A 12,721-nucleotide genomic window follows, 5' to 3' on the forward strand; every position below is an offset into this window, starting at 1 on the left:
ATGGTACTATCCTTGGCAAGAAACAGGATTATATTCCATTAAACTATATCAACATCTTCAAAATCAACTGCCTGCATTACCATTATATGGGAAGATTAGGAAAAGTGCAACAATGCTCAGATATAAGATATTTGTTTGGTTGATGACCTATGACAGAGTAGATGCCATTAATTTGCTTCTATGGATAATTTTTTTTACCCAGCTACCAATGTGTTCTCTGTAACACAAACTATGAGGAAACAATCATGCATCTGTTCTAGGACTGCCATTTTGCTTTGGAATGCCATGATTCAATCTGTACTCGAAGAAGAAGAGACATCAATGTCACTGACGAAATGCTACTCATGGCTGACCTCCTCCCACATCATTTTGCCATGAATATTATCATCATGGGGTGCTGGCACATCTGGATGCAAAGAAATTCTTGGATATTCAAAGGAATCACTCCATCTATTATTTCTTGGTGAGCCATGCTAAGGAATGACCTCCAGCTAGTGCTTTTCAGAGCTAAAATCCAAGCACGGGGAAGTCTTCGAGCTCTCGATTCAGACACATCTGTTTGATTTAGATTTATTGTTTGTTATGAATTTCCCTAGAACTGGTGTTGGTTGAGTGCCCTTTTCTTTGTACTTTATTTGTAAATATTGATTCATAAATGAAAATACCGTAAAGCAATTGTTCTACGGTCTTCGGTTCAAAAAATTTGATGGATTGATCAAAAGTTAACGTTGAATAATTAAAAAACGTACACCGTCGTGATCATGGTATGTATGGTATATCAAGCCCAGAGTGGTCAATACCTAAAAGAATGGTACACGACTAGTTTTGTCGATATTAACGTGAGATGGAAAATGCCTTAGACAAGCAGGGACTCAACATCATGATTCTCAAAGATAGGTATTACCATTGGTGGAGATTACGATGGTTGATAATATACCTCCACAGAGATTATTTGATAGGCTTGCATTAGATGGTTAATTTCTTTTGCTCCTGTGAGGTAACAGGAGGCTACATTGTCTCTACCTTATTGTGATTAATTTGTAACCTATTATATTCTTCTGAGTATGTACCAACATACTCACTATTATTTTCTCTCCTCTTTGAGATGCGTAGTGTGTGTGGGAAGTGGGCATTGTGAGGAGTCAAAGGAACATGAAGAATAAATCAACACCTAGGCCATGGTGTTAGATGAAGAGTCTTTGTTTAACCCTTGAATGAAGTAAGAGAATAATTTGAAGGAGTGCCTTCTGTGCATGTAGCAGGCCTCACTAGTCGAATGGTTTGTCCCTGGTTATTTGATGGTGTAAGCTACTCTGTAAGAAATATCATGGAACTAAAAGTATCCTTTGTACCCTGATGATATGATATTTGCTACTTATGTCTTGTGTGCTTATGAGCTGGTTGAACTCATAAGAACACAACGACTGTCACTTGCATTTCCCGAACTTTCGGGTCATGACACATACAATCAGGCACATACACACCCACGTTCGCATGCCTTGGTTAATTAGTCATATATAGCATTTGTACCTGGACTAGCTTTGGCCTACTATTTTTAAGTGGGATGCTCTAGTATCTAAGGCTATACGCGGATTGTTCTAGTCATAGAAACAATAATTGCCTGAAACTAAATAAATTTTCAGGTGCCTAAAGGATAGCAAAAGCATTATTTTTTTTGTTCTTCCTGTGCCTTGTCCATCCTCCTCCTCCTTCGCCCCACCCCGTTTTTCCCTTCAAACCCTCTCTTACTTTAGAGTGGTTGGATCAACCCTGCAAAAAAGGTTTGTTGGATCAACCCTACAAAAAATGGGTGGTTGGATCAAGTTAAGTGCCACCTTCACCTCACTTTGGCCTTCTTCGTCCTCTTGTGCCTAAACTTCCAAATTGATTAATGAATTTGGCATCGATCTAGGTTTAGATTCTTCTTCGAATTCTCCTAGTCCGCATCCATTCTCTTTGCCCGCATCTAATAGGACAACACAACTTTTCAAATTCCTCTCTTGGCCTCCATCCTCCAAGCTTATGTTTTGGGTGAGGCCAGCCTCGCTTAGACTCATCAACCATCCTTTAAGATGTGGCAAATGCACACGCCATTATTCGTGAGACATTCTAGGTCAACATTTGATAGTTCCCTTGAAGCTCTTCTATAGTCGGTTGTCTCATCTGGTGGCCTGGGAGTGCGCATGCTCCCCCACCCGCCATCTTTTTCTACTTGCCTAGGTTGTTCCACTACCAAAAATCTTACCTTCGAGCACTCCTTTTACAAATTGTCTGGGTTGTGGCTTAATTTTACTCATGCTTACTACCATCCTTCCGCCTCCAAGGCGAATGCATTATCGGCTTGTGGATCATACGCTCCTTTAGCCTCTCCAACTAACTCTCAGGCCTAAACCACTGGGTCCTCAACTTTAACCATGACGATCCCTAGCATCACATTTCCCTTGATGGCAAGGAAGCTACTACTCTCACCAACCATGTATGTGTCTCGGCTTTGCAATGCTCGAGCCAAGATCATAATAGTTGCGTCGTAGTGCCCTCTTCTTCGCCAAAGCAACTTAGGATAGCCACCAATAATCAAGTAATTTCCCATGAGAAGTTAGTGCCCAATGCACAGGAAGAAATTTTGGATTTTATCTCAATAGGTACTCAGGAATGAGTTGAAATCTTGATCCTACTCATGTTTACACAGAATGTGAGAGAAGATGGTTGTTGTTAGTGTCACATGTTATTACTTGGTAACTCCTTTTTTGTGGGGAATTTGGTAGTCTTGAACTCTAAGATATTCGTCGAAACATTCGCAAGTGAGATCTAGCCCTTGAAGCCCTTGTGGAGATAAATTTGACAAAAATATATTGTTGATTGGGTATACCACAGAGGGCCTATGAGATAAAATTTTCAAATATTGGATGCATGGGGACCTTTTGTAAGCATAAATTAAAATGACTTGATGTTCATACAAGCGATAATAGACGCATCATTTGCTTGCTTGAGCTTAGAGGCGCAAATATTGACAACAATTTTTCACACGTCATTAGGCGTTCTGACAAGTGCTAGGCGGATATTAAGCAGACCTTGGAGGGGTTGTTTTGAAGGTATAAATTAGCAAAAATCACTCGAGTCATGCATGGCAACAATATATGGTATGTTCGGATGGCATCCTAGACCTGCCCTGCTAAAATTTTGGCGTTGATCAATAAGCTTGACGTGTGCTTGGAGCGCAAGCAAACATTTGGTTGCCCGCATGGAAAAAGTTCATGACAGTGAATTCCTTTGCCCACAAATTGGCATGCTCAATTTTAGTCCGACTACAGTGCCCAACATCCAAACAACTTCATAGTTAGAATATCGTGGAGACACCATTTGTCCATTTTCCAAGGTCGATGTTACATGAATGTGCACGCACAATTCTCTTTTTTTACGCATGTACGTGCACAAATCACATTACTCACAAGAATTAGGTGATAGTTTTCTATACTTTTATTTTGTGCCTAGGATAAACAACATTTTCCCTAACAAAAATGTAAAACCAAAATAATAATCATGGACCTGCGGCGAGTGTGGATCCATTTGAATTACTTAAACATGATGTTCAGCTTTTTGTTTGAATTTCCAAGACGAGTGCCCCCGCTGTAACATTATTGACCCCTCTCAACAATTTTTATGGGCCCACCCGTCATAACACACACAAGTGAGTTTCCTGTTGAAGCTTTCAAGCAAGGAACTTTCAACGGGGTAAATGGACCTTATTGTATAGATTAATGGTTTGATCTGTACATATTTTGTAACTGGCAATTTCTCGATGATACCACATTTTTATACTTATTGTATCTACATGCACTAGAAACTAGCCAATGGGCTTCAAAGTAGTTTTTGTAGTATAGAGTAAGCTATATCCTCTTTTTATACGTCCATATTTATACTCGTCCTTGTATGTTCTTCTTATGTCTTACTTCCTCACATCAAAAATCAACTTTGACCATAAATTAGAGCAATCAAATATGAATTATATGTGATAAATATTATACCATTGAATTTGTATTCGAAAGATTTTTTTAATGGTATACTTTTTAATTTACAAATAAAATATTATTGGCCTAATTTATGGGCAAAGCTGCATTTGGGGATGCGTGCACGCCTTATCTAAGGAGTAGCAATGATGATGTAGACTTTGACCAATAGTAATGCCAATCTTAATCCTCATTATTTTAACAACTGTTAATACACATATGATTAGACCAACTACTATATAGGTAACACTTTTTTGCATTAAGAGGGTGTCATGGCATTTGGGGATGCGTGCACGCCTTATCTAAGGAGTAGCAATGACGATGTAGACTTTGACCAATAGTAATGCCAATCTTAATCCTCATTATTTTAACAACTATCAATATACATATGATTAGACCAACTACTATATAGGTAACACTTTTTTTCGCATTAAGAGGGTGTCATGGCATCCATGAGACATGACATAACGTCGATGCATAAGGTCATCGGAAAAAACAAATCCTTGACCGATCATCTTAACTTTGCTTTTTTTAGGGAATTCTTAACTTTGCTTTTTTTTCAATGTTTGGGATATCGCTTATCGGGAACTTATCGGTCGACCCATGATAAGGGGTAAATCAGTCAGTTTATCGGCATATCGGCCGATTTATTGGCATATCGGATGATTTATCGGCCGATTTATCTTATCGGTCAGACAACGGTAAGCGATAAATCGGCCGATTTATCGGAATATCGAAAGATATCTTGAACAATGCTTTTTTTAGAAGAATTCTTAACTTTGCTGGAAGAGGCATTTTTTTTAGTAACAACTGGAAGAGGCAAATAATAATAATCTTTGAGGCAAATCCTAAACGGCGCCCGCTGCGCCCGTTTCTTCAGGTTTCGCAAACGGGCGCACACCCCTCCGCCTCGCTGGGCCGGCCCGTTCTACTTTTTTTTTTGTTAAAACGTAAAAACTGAGCGTTGGTGTGAGTCAAACCATGGTCGCCAGGTTCGGCCAACCAACTGGCCACACCGACCATATGTGTTTGCTAACTGTTTTTTTTCCTTCATTTGTTCTTTCGTTTTCCTTTTTTCTAGCAACAGTTCTCCACGCTTTCTTCTTCTCCTTTTTATTTTTTCTCGAAACAGTTTTTTTTTTTTTTTTAACTAAATGCGTGAATATTTTTTAAAATTCATGAAGTATTTTTCAAAAGAAATAAACTTTTTATGTTTTTTGTTTTCAAAAATGCATGAACGTATTTTATAATATTTGACGAACTTTTTCAAATTTGATAAACTTTTTTTAAATTTGATGAACTTTTTTCGAAGTTGATGAACTATTTTTCAAATTTGATGAACTTTTTTCAAACTCGATGAACTGTTTTTATAATTTGATGATCTTTTTCAAAATCGATGAACTTTTTGGTAACTTGATGAACTTTTTCATTTTTATGAACTTTTTTCATGATTTTCTTTCAAATTCGACCACCGATATTTTTTTCCAAAAAAGTTCGTGAACATTTTTAAAAAACGATGAACTCCTTTTCAAATTCATGAACTGTTTCGCAAATTAGTGTACTTTTTAATTTTTAATGACTTTTTGTATTTGTGAACTTTTTTTAATACATTAACCTTTTTGTATTTGTGCTTCTTACTTTAATACGTGAACTTTTTTTGAATTTGTGAACTTTAAATTTTTTTACACATTTTTTTCAAAAATGTTTTGAAATAATTCAAAAATCAAAATGCTACAGTAAATGATAACCTTTTTTTTGAAACCAGGAAACGATATAACTCTCCTCTTAAATTTTTTGTCCTGTAATTAGTGGCAGGTACCTAGTTGGCGTGGTGTCTAGCCGTGCTCGAACATTTTAGTCGCAACGCGAGTTCAATCCATCAGATCGCTACTTGTTGTGTTATTTTTTTTGAACGCCGATAAGTGTCACACGTGTAGGCGTTAGGGAGTCCGTCCATATATTTTGTGTGGTGTATAAGAGGAACAGTTCACACACCTGCGTGTGGGCAAAACAATTAGCGCTCATAAGTCTCTTTTTTTCCCTTTCGGTCCCTCTCACACGCGTGCGTGTGGGCGAAGTTGATAACACCCACACGCCTGTATGTCAGGCCTCGTACCTCCTGATCCCGCACGCCACGCGTGACGGTCACCGCGCGCCTGCAGTTGCCATGGTCCAGACCCTCGTCCATGTTCGTTTAATTGCAGTTGCCATGTCGCTGAACTACGGTTGCCATGTCGGACAACTGCAGTTGCCGTGGTTGCTCAACTACAGTTGCCATGTATGGTCTGATCTAATGTAATTGCCATGATTTCATAACTTTAGGAGTTGCCAAATACTAACACTAGGCAGTTGAGAGAGTTGCCATGTGCTCACAAGCATGCTAGGGCAATTGCCATGTAAAAAGGAAGAGTTGTCATCTGCTTACGTGCACGTTAGGGCAGTTGCCATGTACATGCACATTAGGGCAGTTGCCATGTACCATGAAAAAACATATGGCAACTCGATAAAAGAGAGTTGTCATCTGCTTACATGCACACTAGGCAGTTGTCGTGTACCCTGCAAAACACATGACAAACTCGGATAAAAAAAAAAAGTTGTCACATGCTTATAAAAGCACACTAGGGACAGTTACCATGTGCGGTACAAAAACACATGACAACTAGCAGCTTGGGTGTGGGAGAGAAAAAGGGCGTGTGGGCAAAATGTCAAATGCTCACACACTACCCCTTGTGTGTGCGTGCAAAGTGGCGTGTAGGCGAACTGCTGAACGCCCACACATCAGCCTCTCCTGTGTGGTGAAACGGCCGTGTGGGCGACCGGCTGAATGCCCATACCAGACCAGTTCTACGTGGCACTAGAAACATGCCAAGATTTATGTGCTTACGAACGGACGTGGATCCACGCGTGTGGGCGAGATGCAAACGCCCACATAACATTTCCATTTTTTTTTGCGCTGCCTGGGGGCGAGCGAACGAAGTGTTGCTGGGCCGGCCTAAGTACCACCACCTTCGAGCGCCAGTAATCAAAACCGGCGCTGAGTGCGCGGTTAGGAGCTCCCGATCCACTCAACTTTTTTTTTGAGGGATTCTCCTCAACTTTGCTGAAAGAAGCTAAAAAGAGGATGCATCTTCTAATAAATTCGGCCCGAAAGCCCACTGGGCAATTCCATGCCGCAGCTAACTAAGCCCACGCCGAGCAAAACCCTTACCCGTCGGGCCTTTATAATCCAAACCCTAGCGCAACTGACTCCTTCACCTCGCAGACATCCCCGAGCAGAAGCGCAGCCGACGCCGCTGACCCTCGCGACGCCGCCACTTCTCCTCGGGGCGCAACCATGGTGACCTCCACGAAGAAGACGGTAACACCCCCCCTTCCCCGCCCTCCACCCTATCCTCTACCCATGTTCATGTCGACCTGCCGCGATCCTCTTCCGTAGTCTTTCCTGATCCCGCCATTCCTTTTCCCCGTTCCTCATGGTGCTTTGTTCTTTCTGTCTTGCTGATTTCCGGTGTATTTGTTGTGATGGCGCAGAAGAAGTCCGGGGACAACATCAACAACAAGCTGCAGCTTGTCATGAAGAGCGGCAAGTACACGCTCGGCTACAAGACCGTCCTCAGGACCCTCAGGAACTCCAAGGGTAAGAACCCATCCTCCCTAGCCTAATTTCCACCGCGCTCAGTATTGCATGTGTTTTATGGTTCCTAGTTTGTGCGAATTGTGTACTACTGTATATGCTAGTGGAAGATACATAATATGGTGTTTAGATCCTGAGTTTTAGGCAGGAAACGCTTGAGTTACTGTTGGTGTGACCGTCTGAGCTTTGATTTTGGATAAATAGATGTTGAATGTGTTCTTGTGCATCGCAAAAACTGATTACTGGTGGATCTCATTGCTGCTGTGCATGAGTCGATGCCATAGCGATCAGCTTCACGCTCGCTCTTCTAATAATATATGGGCTCACTGCTGTGGTCCAGTAGCTGACGGTGGCGTACATTGCATTGTGATTGGGCATTTCTTATGTTTATTAGAGAGTTGACTGGTAATGCCTGTTATCAAACATTTTAAGTACTTGATTACTTGTTAGCATTCTGTTCTGTTTTGTGTTGTACTCCAATTAGGTGCTTGAAATTTCGTTAGTACCTCCAAAATTATCTCATGCTTTTAAGTTGTGCAACTATTATGTAGATTGTGTTGATATATTTTATATTTATTTTTCTTTAGATTTTATATGCTGTGCCTATGTTGGTTTGAACTAGATAAGGATGATCCTTCACCTAGATGATAACCAATTAACTAGCTCAGCCTAAACTATGATCTGCAAGTTTCTCGACGTTCGCGTACTACTTTGGTGGACATGATGATCCTTTCCCCAGATGATCGACAATGAACATGCTGAGCGCTATAATTTCTCTTAGGAGAAACCAAGCCAGGACTCTGATCTGCCCAGTAGTACAGATTTTTGTTCTTCATTGCTTGCTACTGTTTTGTTGGTTGTTATCTTTGTTTGGCACCATTAGGCGTTTGAAACTGATTACTAGTGGATCTATTCATATGGCCATCGAGTATGAGTCATAGTAATTCTCAAAATTCTGCAAATGGATGTAAGTTTTCTCTGTGCTAGATTTGCTATGCATTCTATTTGTTTTCAATGAGCCATTCGATTTGGAGGATGTGATGATCCTTTCCCCAGATGATCGACAATGAACATGCTGAGCACTATTATTTCTCTTCAGAGAAACCAAGCCAATGCTCTGGTCCTCCTAGCCATTGCACATGCCTGTATTCATATGGCCATTGCGGATAATTCTATGCCTTAATAATTCTCCCGATATATCACTGTTTATTAGTAGGAGATTTCTTCTGTTTGGCGTAACAGCAATTTCACGTTGTTTCTTTTGTAATTTGATGATGGTTGACAGTCTGATATCAAATAATGTGGTTGCATCCTATTTACAGCAAAGCTTGTGATCCTTGCTAACAACTGCCCTCCGCTCCGCAAGTCTGAGATTGAGTACTATGCTATGTTGGCGAAGATCACTGTCCACCACTACCATGGAAGTAAGTTTGTATTCCTTTTTAATCCAACTTTTGTCTAGTGGTGAGTTCTGTGAGATGATGTTCACTTCTTCCCATGACACTGCGAAACCCTTCCCACTTGGCTCACAGTCCTGTCTATTACTTTTGTCATGGAAGTATTAGCCATAAGTGCAGTAGTAAGCTAATCAATAGTTTGAAATAGTGCATATAAGATGGTAAAGCAGTCATAATCATGTCAAACTTTTTTATTGTCTCAATAATACACTGTTCAAAAGTAACAGTCGCCAATGTTTGGTTTCCAGACAATGTTGATTTGGGAACTGCGTGTGGTAAATACTTCCGAGTCTGCTGCCTGAGTATCATCGACCCTGGTATCTACCACCGCATTTCTCATTGTTTTACCTGGTTCATACTTTGATATACAGCAACTGGGTTTTTGATCATGCTCTGTTCCTTGTGTTTAATCTTCAGGCGATTCCGACATCATCAACGCAACACCAGCTGGCCAGTAAACCTGTGTATGCCATTTTCAGTGTCTCGTCTGATGTGTCATCTGAGGTGTTCTAGAGTGTAGTTCTTGCTGGACTTGATTTGGTCTTGTGTACATCATTTATCAGTCAATCAAGTTTGATGGAACTATGGTTTTGGATCAAAAGGTTTTGTTCTTGCTGGACTTGATTTGGTCTTGTGTACATCATTTATCAGTCAATCAAGTTTGATGGAACTATGGTTTTGGATCAAAAGGTTTTGTTCCTCCTGGCTTGTTTGATTGCTCTTCGTTGTGCAAGCATGGTTTTGGTCAGCAAGCATGGTTTTTCCGTGATCAGTAGTTTTCTGCGTGTGCTATGCTCTAAATTTGATGGAAAGAGTGGCCTGGATGTGCAGAGTAGGGTGCTTTTAGCTTAGGGATAAGTGTGATCTGTAGTTTAGTTTTTCACTGTCTTAGCGTGCCTTTCATCATCTAATCAGATGAGACATGAGTTCATGTGTATACACGGAGACGAGCCTAGTGATTTCATAATCTGATCGTAAATGGGCTTTGTGTACGAGAACGGGCTTAACCCTGGCAAGAACGTAGATGGTTTAAGATCTCGCAAGAGTCAAAGAAAGCCAAGGGGGAAAGGGTAACGCATGCCCTCGTTAACTTGCATCCCGTCTTTAGAGAAAGTGACGGTAACGCATGCTACTACCGATTTTCTCGTGTCACCGTCTTATCCCAAGGAAAAGAAAAGTAGGTTCGTTTTGGAGTACGTTGATGCGTTCCACGTCTCTCTTCCGAATTTCCTCCTGCTCCACACGGCTCCATACTGACTCGTTGAAGAACAAACCAAAAGATGCATCGCGGCGCAGCCAATGGAGGCGACAACTTTGGCTGGCCACCAACCCCGTCCTACCACTTACCAACTCGACTTGCACATGCTTTTTTGCCCTGCAAATCTTTAGACGCCTATAGATCCTGAACACTCGAGATTTGAACATGACAAATTGAATGTTTTTTGTGGTAATTTGTATTAGTCAACTCTCGCTAGTTTAGTTGGTAAGCATAGCAAAACCGTTCTTAGTTAGATTTTTGCCAGAAAATTACGTGCATGCCTACTAAACTTGCCATCCTTGCGTCAACTAAAATTATCATAAATACGTTCAGTTTAACATGGTCATAAAATTAACGTTCTTAGTTTGATTTTTAAAACACTATCCACAATTATTTTTATCTGAAACGTTGGGGTGGGAATCAAGAGGAAACGAAAAGAAGCATCCAGATGCAATGAAATAAAGAAGAGTCTTATACCTGCCGCGCTACCCAGCTACATTTGATAATACTACATCTTTTTTGATTTGATGAAGCTATCGATAATACTACATCTAAATGACTCAATCGAAAATACTCATCTCTCTGTAAAATCAATTACATAAGACTTGGATGTGTAACACTATTCATCAAATTTGTACTTATCGTTGCCGAAAATATCTTGAGAAACTTGGTACTACTACCATATAATGGCTAAAGATTAATGATGCCATCATACCAGTTAGTGGGTCGCAGCGAAGTGCGGCCATGCTTAGGTCGTGACGTTCCGTCGGATGATAATAAGGTACGTGCAGCAACTGTTGCAATTATTTTGCGCGAGCTTTGATTCCAGCCAAAATTATTGTAGCAGCTGTTGGGTGGTCGCTTCAGAGTTCACAACGGAATCTTTACTCAGGATTTGTTTTTCCGTAGCAACAAAGCCACTAAGATTCTCGGTGATTCTCTAGTCGGGAAGTTGAGATTCCATGGATCTGTAGAGGCCAACTGGGATACTGAAAAATAGTTGTCGCTGAAGCTACTCCAGCGACAACTATTTCGGTACAGAGGGAGTAGTTGCAAGCATTTTGTTCCGTAGGAATCTTTCTCTTCCGATGAAAATTCCTGTGTTTGAATGCCGTGCCGTGCCATTTTGGGCAATGGAAATAGATGGACACTCAAGTCAAGTCTCAAGTAAAAACAGACTCACGTTTGAAGTCAGTCAAGCAGTCAATATTCCACCGTGGAGTGAGTTGAGTCGTGTGGTCACTACTACGCAACATCGCCGGTTATTCGACGAATTTGCACGGTTTCTATCAAAGAAATTATTATCAACTTGACATGAAAACAATCGTTCAACTTTACGTTTTTCATCTCTAGTACTAAATGGTTTTGTTGATCTGTGGAGGGTCTTTTTGTTTTTCATGTAAAATAAATTGCTTCTTCATCTGGAAGCTCTCATATATGTTTTATTGATCTAATTCTAAATCGCATTCAACAGATCATGTGAAGAGTCAGCAACTATCTGAATCTAGGTTAGCACTAGATGCTTTCCCCACTTAAAAAATGATTCGTTGCTTCACCAATCGCCCAAACACATTTTTTAGTCCTAACACTCCGGCCACATCAAGAACTGAGATTTGTCAGGAATTACATATTGATACTGAAGCATTGTCTGACAAGTATCTGGAGCTACTGGCAATGATGGGGGCTGATAGAAGCGACTGTTTCAAACATTTTTATGAAAGAATCAAAGAGAGATTGAAGGGATGGATGGAAAAGCAATTATCTACAGGGGGTAAAGAGATTCTTATTAAGGCGGTGGCCCAAGCTATCCCGGTGTTTACTATGTCAGTGTTTAGCCTACCTAAAGGGGTCTGTAAAGACATCACCGATTTGATTGCCCAATTCTGGTGGGGTGATGACGAGGACCACAAAAGAATGCATTGGTACACTTGGTGGAAGCTTTGTTACCCCAAAAATGAAGGAGGGATGGGCTTTAGGGATCTCCACTCCTTTAATCTTGCTATGCTATCGAAACAATGCTGGCGTCTCATAACCAATCCAGAGTCTCTTTGTGCGAGGGTACTAAAAGCGAAATATTTTCCTAATTGTAGTCTGCTCCATGCTACATTGAAAAATGGATCCTCCTTCACTTGGCAAAGTATCATGAAAGGATTGGAAACTTTCAAATTGGGATACATTTGAAGGATTGGAAACGGTGAGAAGGTGAATATATGGACTGATCCATGGATCCCAGGGAGCCCGGATAGGAAGGTTATTTCAGGTCGTGGTCATACTCTGCTCAATTCTGTTAGTGACTTAATCGATCCTATATCAGGGACATGGGATGAAGTACTGCTTCGAACAATTCTGAATCCGGTGGATGTTA

At 40.7% G+C, this 12,721-nt stretch overlaps 1 protein-coding gene and 2 non-coding genes across 3 annotated transcripts; all 3 read left to right on the forward strand.

The window, feature by feature from the left end:
* Positions 1 to 7,232: 7,232 nt before the first annotated feature.
* Positions 7,233 to 9,787, forward strand: LOC119267986 (60S ribosomal protein L30). Its single transcript, XM_037549460.1, has 5 exons — positions 7,233 to 7,365; positions 7,539 to 7,644; positions 8,964 to 9,065; positions 9,347 to 9,415; positions 9,516 to 9,787. Exons 1-5 carry the CDS (start codon positions 7,342 to 7,344, stop codon positions 9,554 to 9,556), a joined length of 342 nt encoding a protein of 113 aa, XP_037405357.1. The 5' UTR covers positions 7,233 to 7,341; the 3' UTR covers positions 9,557 to 9,787.
* On the forward strand, positions 8,356 to 8,450 carry LOC119273822. Its single transcript, XR_005135004.1, has one exon. It is a non-coding gene; the product is annotated as a small nucleolar RNA Z103 (small nucleolar RNA).
* On the forward strand, positions 8,673 to 8,767 carry LOC119273821. The gene has a single exon (XR_005135003.1). It is a non-coding gene; the product is annotated as a small nucleolar RNA Z103 (small nucleolar RNA).
* Positions 9,788 to 12,721: the final 2,934 nt, after the last annotated feature.

The sequence above is a fragment of the Triticum dicoccoides genome, chromosome 3A (assembly GCF_002162155.2).
Source record: "Triticum dicoccoides isolate Atlit2015 ecotype Zavitan chromosome 3A, WEW_v2.0, whole genome shotgun sequence".
Taxonomy (NCBI): domain Eukaryota; kingdom Viridiplantae; phylum Streptophyta; class Magnoliopsida; order Poales; family Poaceae; genus Triticum; species Triticum dicoccoides.